At 21.0% G+C, this 12,500-nt stretch overlaps 2 protein-coding genes across 2 annotated transcripts in view; one reads left to right on the top strand and one right to left on the bottom strand.

The window, feature by feature from the left end:
- PF3D7_0406500 (NYN domain-containing protein, putative) overlaps positions 1–8,219 on the top strand; it is a gene marked incomplete at both ends in the record, with an annotated part of 9,773 nt that extends 1,554 nt beyond the window's left edge. The window contains 2 exons of the mRNA XM_002808596.2: positions 1–7,897; positions 8,035–8,219. The exon at positions 1–7,897 is cut by the window's left edge and continues 1,554 nt beyond it. Of these exons, the coding sequence (XP_002808642.2) occupies positions 1–7,897; positions 8,035–8,219 (8,082 nt within the window). The remainder of the gene's footprint in view (positions 7,898–8,034) is intronic.
- A 425-nt stretch (positions 8,220–8,644) lies between these two features.
- Positions 8,645–10,458, bottom strand: PF3D7_0406400 (cytosolic glyoxalase II; the record flags this gene model as incomplete). Its single annotated transcript, XM_002808595.1, has 7 exons — positions 8,645–8,864; positions 9,060–9,324; positions 9,488–9,601; positions 9,729–9,804; positions 9,887–9,932; positions 10,109–10,173; positions 10,453–10,458. The coding sequence occupies 7 exons, from the start codon at positions 10,456–10,458 to the stop codon at positions 8,645–8,647; spliced, it is 792 nt and encodes a 263-aa protein (XP_002808641.1).
- Positions 10,459–12,500: the final 2,042 nt, after the last annotated feature.

Raw genomic sequence — 12,500 nt, 5'->3', positions numbered from 1 at the left:
AATGTAAAGGGGGAGGATCATACCTTTGTTAATATGCCGTATGATAAAAAAAAATGGAATGAAATAAGGAAGAGTACAAATAATAATTATAATAATATAAATAGAGATAAAAGAAATACACATCGTTCTCTTAAAAATGTACGAATAATAAATATAAAACATAAAAATATATCATATGTTATATGTAAGAACTACCTGAAGAAGGGTAAAAATTATTATGAAAGAAGAATGTTGAAAAATATGAATTTAAAATATAATATCCTTAAAATAAATAAGTATATCCTTTCTTGTAACAATATTTATAAATATGCAAAAATGAAATATATACTTCAAAGTGTTTTTAATAAAATATTAACAAATAAAAATATAATGGATTATAACAAAATAAATACAATTATAGGAAAAGAAAAGGAAAAAGAAAAAGACAACAACATCAAACACAACACCAAACACAACAGCAAACACAAAAACAACAACAATAATAATAATAATAATAAGGAGAAACCTAATGATGATATTAATATTGTCAAGATGAAGAAGAAAAGGACATACATATTTTTTATTAATAAAACATATAAACTTTTTATACATAATTATAAAAATATATCTTTCAAGTTTGAAAATTTAATGAGAAAACATTTTGTTGCTAAATATGATTATATATTTAAGAAATTATCTTATTATATTACATTAAAAAAAGAAATAGATTTATGTAAATTGTATATGTATGATATGAATGCTTTAGAGATACTAGATAAGAATCTAGATATACATATAAAGGAAAATAAACTAATACAAAATTTACATTGTACTATTAATTTGAGAGAAATCGAAAATATAAAAAGACAACTTTTTCATTTAGAATATTCAAAAATTCATAGTAGATTATTTAAATCATTACATGAATGGGAAACAAATAAATATATATTTTTAAATCAAAAAAAAAAAGAAAATACACAAAATGATCATATTTCGAGATTGGAAGTATTGATAAATCAATCCATAAAAATTGAGGAACAGATGGATATTCACAAATATATGTACACACACAAATATACTCATTATGAAATATACAAATCAATGTTTGCATATGGAAAAATTGCACAGATGAGAAATAATCTGGAAATAATGAAATGCAGAATAAGCATCGAACAAATCGAAAATGAACTAGAAAAAAAAAAAATTCAGCGAGAAATTATGTTTATTGAGGAACAGAAGGAAAAAATGAAAGAGGAAAAAATATTTATTGAGGAAGAGAAGAAAAAAATAAAAGACCAAAAAATATATATTGACGAGGAAAACAAAAAAATGAATACAGAAAGACTAATAATTGATTTGGAACAAATAAATCATGAGCAAACAAAAAAAAATATTACTAATGAAAAAATGGAGCTTGAAAAAGAAATCAAAAATTTTAGTAATGAAAAAATTACGATTGAGAAAGAAAAACAAAATATTAGTAATGACAAAATTACGCTTGAGAAAGAAATACAAAATATTAGAAATGAAAAAATGACGCTTGAAAAAGAAATACAAAATATTAGTAATGACAAAATTACGATTGAGAAAGAAATCAAAAATTTTAGAAATGACAAAATGACGATTGAGAAAGAAATCAAAAATTTTAGAAATGACAAAATGACGCTTGAGAAAGAAATCAAAAATTTTAGTAATGACAAAATTACGCTTGAGAAAGAAATACAAAATATTAGAAATGAAAAAATTACGATTGAGAAAGAAATACAAAATATTAGTAATGACAAAATGACGCTTGAAAAAGAAATCAAAAATTTTAGAAATGACAAAATGACGCTTGAGAAAGAAATCAAAAATTTTAGTAATGACAAAATTACGCTTGAGAAAGAAATACAAAATATTAGAAATGAAAAAATTACGATTGAGAAAGAAATACAAAATATTAGTAATGACAAAATGACGCTTGAAAAAGAAATCCAAAATATTAGCAATGACAAAATAGTTTTTGAAGAGGAAAAAAAAAAGTTCTTAGATAACAAGGAAACTATAACATACGAAATAAAAAAAAGCATATTGATCGATAACTTATGTGTAAAAGAAAAGCAGAAGTTTCTAAACATTAAGAATGAAGAGATAAAATTAGATCTTGATAAACTGAATATTAAAGATGAAAGAGAAAAACTAGACAAGGATAAGATAGAGATGGAAAATGAAAAAGAATCATTTTGTAAAGAGAAAAAAGCATATGAACTGAAGAAAGAAGATTTAGAATTAGATGTTATAATTGTCGATATACAAAAGAAGATGATAAAAGAAAATTTTGAAAAAATTGAAGATGAAAAAAGAGATTTTCGAATCGAGATATTAAAACCAATAGAAAGATTAAATAGAGTTACAAATTATTTATATTATAAGAAGGCATTAAAAAAATACAATAAACATGGAAAAGAACAAAATCTGAAATATAATAAATATACAAACAAAAATAAGGATACAGAGGAAGAAAATAGTAATTCGGATATATATGGTGATATGTTTTTAAAATATTCTTCCAATGTAAATAAATCTAATAAAGACACTTCAAAAGATGTCATAAATAAAACAATTGAAAGAGATTATATGGAGAAACAAAGAAAACAAATGGAACTTTTAAGTCAAAAAATTAACAAAGATATAATTAAATTAATTAGTGATAAAGCAAATGTTAAATTAAATGAAGAAGAAAATGAAAAGGATAAAAATATGATTAAGAAATTTAAAGAAGACCTAACCAAAGATAGAACCAAATTAGAAAGTGACATATTAGAACTAAAAAAAGAAAAAGAAAAACATGATATAGAAAAAAATATAATTTATATGGACAAGCAAAAAATTATTACAGATAAGGAAAATATAAATATACAAAACAAAAATATGGAAGCAGAAAGAAACAATCTGATGGTGGAAAAGAAAAACCTTGCTATATATAAACAGTCTTTAGAAAGTAATACATATAAGCTTCGAAGATATGAAACATATATTGGTTATTTAAGAATACGAACACATAATGATAGAAATGAATTAGATTTAAGAATAAAAGCACTTGAAAAAAAAATGGAACAATTCGAATTTGAAAAGAAATTATTATGTATAAGTAAAAAAAACCTAGATAATGTTAAAAGTACCTTTTCTGATAACAATAAAAAATTTTATGAACAGAAATGTTTATTTGAGCTTGAACAAAAAAAAGTAGAAAATGAAAAAAATAATTTAATAAATGAAAAAAAACAAATATGTATGGATCAAGCAAAATTAGAAATACAAAAAAAAGAATTATCATTAGAAAAATCGAATTTTCAAAAAATGAAAAATAAAATAATTAATGAAAAGCTAACTTTGAAAAATGAAAAAATTAAATTATCTCTAGAAATAGGAAAACTCGAAAATAGGATAAATAAAATTGCCCATGATAAGTTCCAAAGTGCTTCATTTAATTATTATGAGAAGAGTGACGATATGAAAAGGGAAAAAATAAAAAGGGATAAAATAAAAATGGAAAAAATAAAAATGGAAAAAATAAAAATGGATAAAATAAAAGATGGAAAGGTAAAAAAAAATGGAAATATTAAAAATGGTAATGTAGATAATGATAAGCTAAAAAATGAAAATTTAAAAAATGAAAATTTAAAAAATGAAAATTTAAAAAATGAAAATATAAAATATGAAAATTTAAAATATGAAAATTTAAAAAATGAAAATATAAAATATGATGAGGTAAAAAATGAAAATATAAAATATGATGAAGTAAAAAATAAAAATATAAACAATAAAAATATAAAATATGAAAATATAAACAATAAAAATATAAACAATAAAAATATAAACGATGAAAATATAAACAATAAAAATATAAACGATGAAAATATAAACGATGAAAATATAAACGATGAAAATATAAACGATGAAAATATAAACGATGAAAATATAAACGATGAAAATATAAACGATGAAAATATAAACGATGAAAATATAAACGATGAAAATATAAACGATGAAAATATAAACGATGAAAATATAAACGATGAAAATATAAACGATGAAAATATAAACGATGAAAATATAAAAAACAAAAGTGCCAATATAAAAATAAGTACATATAAAAATTCGGAAGAGCATCATATCGCAAAGGATAAGGATTCAAATTATGAAGAGAAAAAAAAAAAAATAATAATAAATAAAAATAATGACGATACAAATGATGGTATAATAATGCACATGCAAGATAAGTGTACGTATTTAAAAAATGAAAGAAAAGGATTGCAAGAAGAAAAAAAAAATATTTCCAACGGAGAAAATATAAAGGAAAGTATTATAATAAATGAGAATATAATAAAAACAAATACAAATATAAAAATAAATACAAATATAAAAATAAAAATAAATACAAATTTAATTACAAATATAAATGATAATATTAATGATAATATTAATGACAATATAATAAATGATAATATTAATGACAATATAATAAATGATAATATTAATGACAATATAATAAATGATAATATTAATGACAATAAAATAAATGATAATATTAATGACAATAAAATAAACGACGTTATTAATGACAATAAAAATACAAACTTAAAAATCAATATTTTCGCGGATCATCTAACATGTCGTAATCAACATTTGAATTATGCAAAAAGGAGTACAGCAAAAAATAAAGGAGATGACGATTATCATTTATCAAACGAAAGAAAAAAAAATGAAGAAAATGATGTTAATAATGATATGGAAAGAAATAATAAAATAGAAGATAAAAGAAATATTTTATATAAAGAACAATTTAATATAATTGTAAAAAATTACAAAGATTGTAAAGATATATCTAATTTTGATAATCTTCATGATTCAGATAATATAATATATAAAAAAATTAATATAAAAACCTTTATAAAACGAGATATAAATTTATATTCAAAAATGGAAGAAACAAAGAATTTAATTTTCCCCATGGATATTAAAAAAATTTATGGAAGTTTATACAAAGTAAAAAAAAAAAAAAAAATATATTTCAAATTAGGACATAAAAAAAAAAATAAAAAAAATAATAATAAAATCCTTATAGATAATATCTTACATAATTTAATTATATTATTTTATGAATTCTATTATTATAATCAAATGGATAATTTTAAAATCGATTTAGATTTCTATCAAGTACATAATAGTTTAATATGTATTGTAGATGAACTCTTTATTTTGCATAATTTGCAAGGAGAAGAAATTTTTGCAAAAAAAGAGAAAAAAGCAAAAAAAAATATATGCAAACGTAAAGTAATTATTAAAGAGGAACAAAAGATGAAAGGGGAAAAAGAGAAGGAAGAAAAAACGGAGAAGAAGGAAGAAAAAACGGAGAAGAAGGAAAATATGACTGAGGAGAAGGAAAATATGACTGAGAAGAAGGAAAATATGACTGAGAAGAAGGAAAATATGACTGAGAAGAAGGAAAATATGACTGCGGAGAAGGAAAATATGACTGCGGAGAAGGAAAATATGACTGCGGAGAAGGAAAATATGACTGAGGAGAAGGAAAATATGACTGAGGAGAAGGAAAAAATGACTGAGGAGAAGGAACAAGTGACAGAGAAAGAAAAGGAAAAAATGACTGAGGAGAAGGAAAATATGACTGAGAAGAAGGAAAATATGACTGAGGAGAAGGAACAAATAACTGAGGAGAAGGAACAAATAACTGAGGAGAAGGAACAAATGACTGAGGAGAAGGAACAAATAACTGAGGAGAAGGAACAAATAACTGAGGAGAAGGAACAAATAACTGAGGAGAAAGAACAAATAACTGAGGAGAAAGAACAAATAACTGAGGAGAAGGAACAAATAACTGAGGAGAAAGAACAAATAACTGAGGAGAAGGAACAAATAACTGAGGAGAAGGAACAAATAACTGAGGAGAAGGAAAATATGACTGAGAAGAAGGAAAATATGACTGATGAGAAGGAACAAATGAAGGATCAATCATTAACTTTGGACTATAAATATTTGAATAGAGATAAGAATTTATTATTTTTAAGTTTTCATAATATGACTATGAAATATAAATGCGTAGAAATAAATTTACATTTTTATGATGAAAACGGGGAACTCATGACTCCTGAAATTATTTCCAACTTAACTAATAAATCGAATATTACTAATTTGTTAAATGGCCACATGCAAATTTGTGAAATCAGTAATATGAATGCGCTTGAAAAAGATCAAATTAATGACATTGAGAAAAATGTAGAAATGGATGATAAAGAAGAACTTATCACAAATGAGCAAAGTAACAATGAGTCCTCTCCTAATAAAAAAAAAAATAAAAAAAAAAACAAAAAGAAAAATAAAAAAAAAAAGAAAAAGAAAAATGTTAGTTGTAATAATAGTAGGAGTAGTAGCCAAAATAATGATGATAATGATGATAATAATGATCAGAACAATAATCATAACAATAATCAGAATGACCAGAACAATAACCAGGACAATAACCAGGACAATAACCAGGACAATAACCAGGACAATAACCAGGATAATAACCAGGATAATAACCAGAACGATAACCATAAAAAGGTACTTCCCAATTTAAAAAAAAATAAAGGTAATGAAAAAATAAAAAAAAATGATATGATCAACATGGAACAAAAAAATGATAAAGGTAAAAAGAAAAAGAAAAGCGCATCGACAAATAAAAAATGTTCTGATAATCTTTTAAAAGAAAATGATAAAGAGAAAACTTCTCCTGGAAAAAAAGGTATGGATTATATTAAAGAAGATAGAAAATATTGTTTTAATTTATTGTATGAAGAACAACCATACAAAGCTTTGCTTTTAAAAAATGACATGGGTATAAATTCCTCAGAGGAATTAGAAAATGACAGTAAAAAGAAGCAAAAACAAGTATCAAATGGTTTAGAAGGATTAAAAGAAGAGAAGAACGAAAAAAAAAAAAAAAGAGAAGATATAGATGAAGTAGATATTTGTCATTCTGGAGAATATATAAAAGGTTCACCATATATGAAAAAAAATAGTTCTGGAAATAAATTACAAATGAATAATTCTACTCCATCCATTACTTCTAATGGTAATAAGAAGTCCTTTATAAATGAGCAGAATAACCTGAACAAATTAATTAAAAAAAAAGATGGTGAAAAAAAAAAGAATTATATAAATGATACCAAGGTAGATGTTAAAAAGGGAAATAAAAATGGAGATAAAAATGGAGATAAAAATGGAGATAAAAAAGATATAAAAAGAGAAGTAATAATAAAAACAGCAACTAATGAAAATATAATATATGATTTGTATGAACAAGAAAAACCTTTAAATATTCCAAAGGAAATATTGAATATAACAGCTTTATTATCTTCTCCTATATTAACTACTTATAATATAAAACCTATATGTCAAGTTAAATTTAATTATGGATATAATAATACAAAACAAGGATTATATAATTATTGTTATTCATATTTAATAAGAATTCATGAAGGTTTTGATATTTTTCCGATGGAAGGTTTTAAGTTTAGATCTATTGTAATTGACGGGGCAAATGTATGTGCAAAGGTTATTAATGAAAAGAGTTATAATTTTTTTGATAAAAATTTGACAACGGTATATGATTGTTCTTTATTAAATGAGGTCTACTTATATTTTAAGAAAAAAAATGTACACGATATTGTAATAGTTCTGAATTCTGTCACGAAGAAAGGGAATGAATATTTTCTCAGAAATAAAAAACTGTTTAACTATTCATGTCTAGAAAATTTAATTAAATTGAATGTTATACTTATTAGTAATGAAAAATATTATCAAAGCGAGAAATGGGGGGTCATCAAACAGCGTACGTACGATGATGTCGTGATATTACAGCTAGCTGCTCATAAAAGTAAGAAAAAAATAAAATAAAATAAATAAATAAATAATATATATATATATATATATATATATATATATATATTTATATTTATATGTGTTTATATTTTCTCTTCATTTGTATATTCATTTATTTACTCCATTTTATAGATGGCTGTGTTATATCCAATGATAATTATAACGATCTGAAAGAAGACGAATATTACAGAGATATAAAACATGTCATTTCTTATTATGTCGTGAAACATAATTACGATAAAAATAAAGGCTTCTATTTAGACATTACAAAAAAACCTTTAAAATTTATATTAAATGCCTTATTTCAAAAGGTTTAATACTAAACTTTCTTGTTAAAAAAAAAAAAAAAATATAAAAAAAAAAAAAAATAAAAAGTAAAAAATAAAAAGTAAAAAATAAAAAATAAAAAAAAAATATAAAAAAATAAAAAAATAAAAAATAAAAAAAAATAATAAAAAAAGGACTATCTTTTATTTATCTTATTTTTAAATATATTACGTATAAAAAGAGTTGTTATAAAAATGTAAGTACATTAAGTAAACATATATAAATATATACATATATAAATATATAAATATATACATATATACATATATAAATATATACATATATAAATATATAAATATATACATATATACATATATACATACATATATATATTTTTTATTTTATTTTATTTATTATTTTTATTAATCCTTATAAACAGTGACACATTACACAATTTTTTCATATTACAAAACAATTAAAAATTATTTTTTAATTGTCTTAATTTATCTAATATTTTTATTTCATCATTCATATTAAACTTATTAACATAACAATGAGTTCTAAAAAATGGATTGATTAAATTCTCTTCTTCAATTGTTGAAGGTACAGAATGTTCTTTGTTTTTAAGCTTTTCTGTAACTTCATTCAATTTGTTTTTCATATATTCATTATCATTTTCAATGCTCAATGCAAATCTGGAACAAAAAAAAAATATATATATATATATATATATACATGTTGGTATATAGGTACATATTTTATATTATTTGTTTTAATTTTTTCCACATAAAAGATACATGTAAAAAAAAAAAATGTGTGTTAATACTTTAATATTCATTAAAAATTAATATAAAGACATATTTCTATATATTCCATTTTTATATGATTACCTTAAATTATTAAGGGTATACTCATGTCCGCAATATATTAATGTTTCCTTTCTCATGTTTTTTACTTTTTCAATATTTTTAAACATATCCTTTGCACTTCCTTCAAAAAATCTTCCACACCCAGCTATAAACAATGTATCCCCAGTAAATAATATTGGTTTGTATTTATGATCTTCTTGTTTTGCTTCATCAGTTTTGTATACATAATATAAAATGTGTCCCTTCGTATGACAAGGTGCATGAATAGCTTTTATGTTCAACTCACCTGAAAAAGGAAATATAAATATATATATGTATATATGTAATATATGTATATATGTAATATATGTATATATGTATATATGTAATATATGTATATATGTAATATATGTATATATGTAATATATGTAATATATGTATATATATATTTATTTATTTTTTTTATCTACCTAAACGTATAATTTGACCGTCGTATACTTTCTCGTTTACACCTGGGGTTGGTTCATATGCTGATCCGACCACTTTGATATTTTGTTTTAATTCTCTCATTCGAATATTTCCACCTAATAATATTCAAAACAAAAAAAGGAAATATGAAAATAAATATATATACCAAATATTAAATATATATATATGTGTCTCTTACTTAATTATTTACAAATGTATATATATTTTTTATTTATTGAATACCTGAATGATCATAATGATGATGTGTGCATAAAACATATTCCAATTCAACATTGGCTGTTTCTATTCTTTTTAATACCTAAATAAAAAAATAAATATAAATATAAATATATATATATATATATATATATATATATAATATTTTATTTTTTCAAACATACTTTATCTGGTTCTACTGGGTCTATAGAAGCTGCCTTTTTAGTTTTCCTAAAAAAAAATAAAAATAATTTCAACAACGTGCATATATGTATATGTATATATATATATATATATATATATATATATGTGATATAGGTGCATATTAATAAATGGAAAGAAAAAAAAATTCTCTCTCTCTATATATATATATATATATATATATATATATTATTTTATATTATTACTCATCAATTATAACATAAGAGAAATTATCATTTAACACGGGCACTACAAGTACTTGTGCGCATGGCTACGGGTATAAAAAAAAAAAAAAAAAAAAATTATATATATATATATATATATATACATATATATATGCATATTATTCTCCATACATAAACATTTTACATAATATATTAGTTAACACTTTGCTCTTTTTATATATTCATATGTAACTTAATATATATTATATATATAAACAAATAATATATTGTTATTATTATTTCTTTCCATAATATATTATTATGTACAACAGCAGAGCATATATAATATATAAATAAATATTCATTTATTTATATAAATACAATACCTTCATTTTGTATAATAAATTATTTTATTCTTATAATAACGGATAAAAGGGAAAATGTTCTATATTTAAGTTATATATTATATAATGAATAAATTTCACAAAGGTTATAAAAATAAAGAAATCATATCCTCGTAATATATAAAATATATATATATCATATGACATACGAGAATTTGTTTGTTCAATATTAAAATATGAATATATTTTTTCTCTCAATAGATATCAATGGTATAAAAAAAAAATATATATATAAATATATATATATATATATATATATATATTATGGAAAAAAATATATAATTAAAGATTACATAAATATATACTTTATATGATTCATCAAAATGATTTACCCATTTCTTTAAAAAACAAAAAAAAAAGATTAACGGCTTTATAAAATTATAAATATATATATATAATATATATGGATTTTATTATATATTATGTATATTTATATATATGTATATTGGAATATCATTATTTTAATCTATATATCTATATATATATATATATATATATATATATATTGTATATATTTTTGTTCAAGTATTCTTATGTGGAGGAGAAAATTTATATATTCGCTGACTGGGATAATAACATTAAGGGAAAGAAAAAATATAAAAGAAATATAAAAAAATATAAGGGATAATAATAATAAATTTATAACATAATTTGAGATAAAAATATAAACATCCTTTGATAAATTATAAATTATTCATTATACAACAGAAAAAAAAAAAAAAGGAAAAATTAAATTATAATGATAAAATGTATACAATATATATCATTTTATATAATGCTTTTTATCATATATATGATAAATAAATAAATAAATATATATATATATATATATATATATATTATACTTGTGGAGTTGTAAGTTGGTATATTTGGTGTTCTGTTCATATGAAAATATATACTTATATATTCTTTTGAGGAAGTGGTCTTATAAAGTATATCCTTGGGTATATAATGAACATGAAAAGTTAAAACGGCTATTAAAAGCATAATGATATAATACATATATATATATATATTTATTTATATATATATATATATATATTTATTTATTTATTTGCTTTTATGTTTCCTTTGTTTTATATTTATTCGGTCATTTTTCATCAAGAGGTATTTTAATTTCATATCTTATGAAAACACATATATGGTAATTTTTTCCTTAAACATCTAAAAATGGAATAATATATATATATACATATATATATATATATAATATATTCAACAATAAAAGAATAAGAAAATTATACCATGGATAACATTTCTGAACAGATATAAGAAGAATAAAAGCATTCCTTTTTTTTTTTCCCCCTTCTTTTATATATTATATAAGAAAAAAAAAAAAAAAAGTGAGAAATATTCTGGAAAAATTATATTTTGGTATCATGTAAATTTATTTAATGTTGTTACGTTTTAAAGTTCTTTTGCAGTTTTTTTTTTTTTTTTTTTGACTGTTCTATAATTGTATGTGTATATGTTAATATACATATATATGTTCATTTATTATTTTATATATTTTTATTTTTTTTATTTTTTTTTTTTGTAATATGTATAAAACAATCACCTCTTAATATACGAACAATGAGAAAAAATGAAATAAAAAAAAAAAAAATGAGAGAGAATACGATCATATTATCTCTAACCTAATATTATTTCATGGACGAAAAGATATATATAATAAAAAAATCAATATGTTTATTTGATTTATTTAGAGGTGAGGACTATGTATAATTATATATATTTATAAATATATATATATATATATATATATATATATATATATATATATGTACTAAGTGCTTTTTGTTAGGTGGTTATGTTTTGTACGATTTTCTAAAGGTTTATATATTGTTAAGAAAAATAAAAAAGTTGTTACGAACATACACACGAACATACACACGGACATACATACGGACATACATACGGACATACATACGAACATATATACGGACATACATACGAACATATATACGGACATTCATACGAACATACATACGGACATACTAACGGACACACGTAAGAAAAAAAAAGAAAAA

Source organism: Plasmodium falciparum (genome assembly GCF_000002765.6).
Source record: "Plasmodium falciparum 3D7 genome assembly, chromosome: 4".
In the NCBI taxonomy this organism is placed as follows: Eukaryota; Apicomplexa; class Aconoidasida; order Haemosporida; family Plasmodiidae; genus Plasmodium; species Plasmodium falciparum.
Note: the sequence above shows the minus strand (reverse complement) of the source record. Positions and strands in the feature narration are given on the sequence as shown.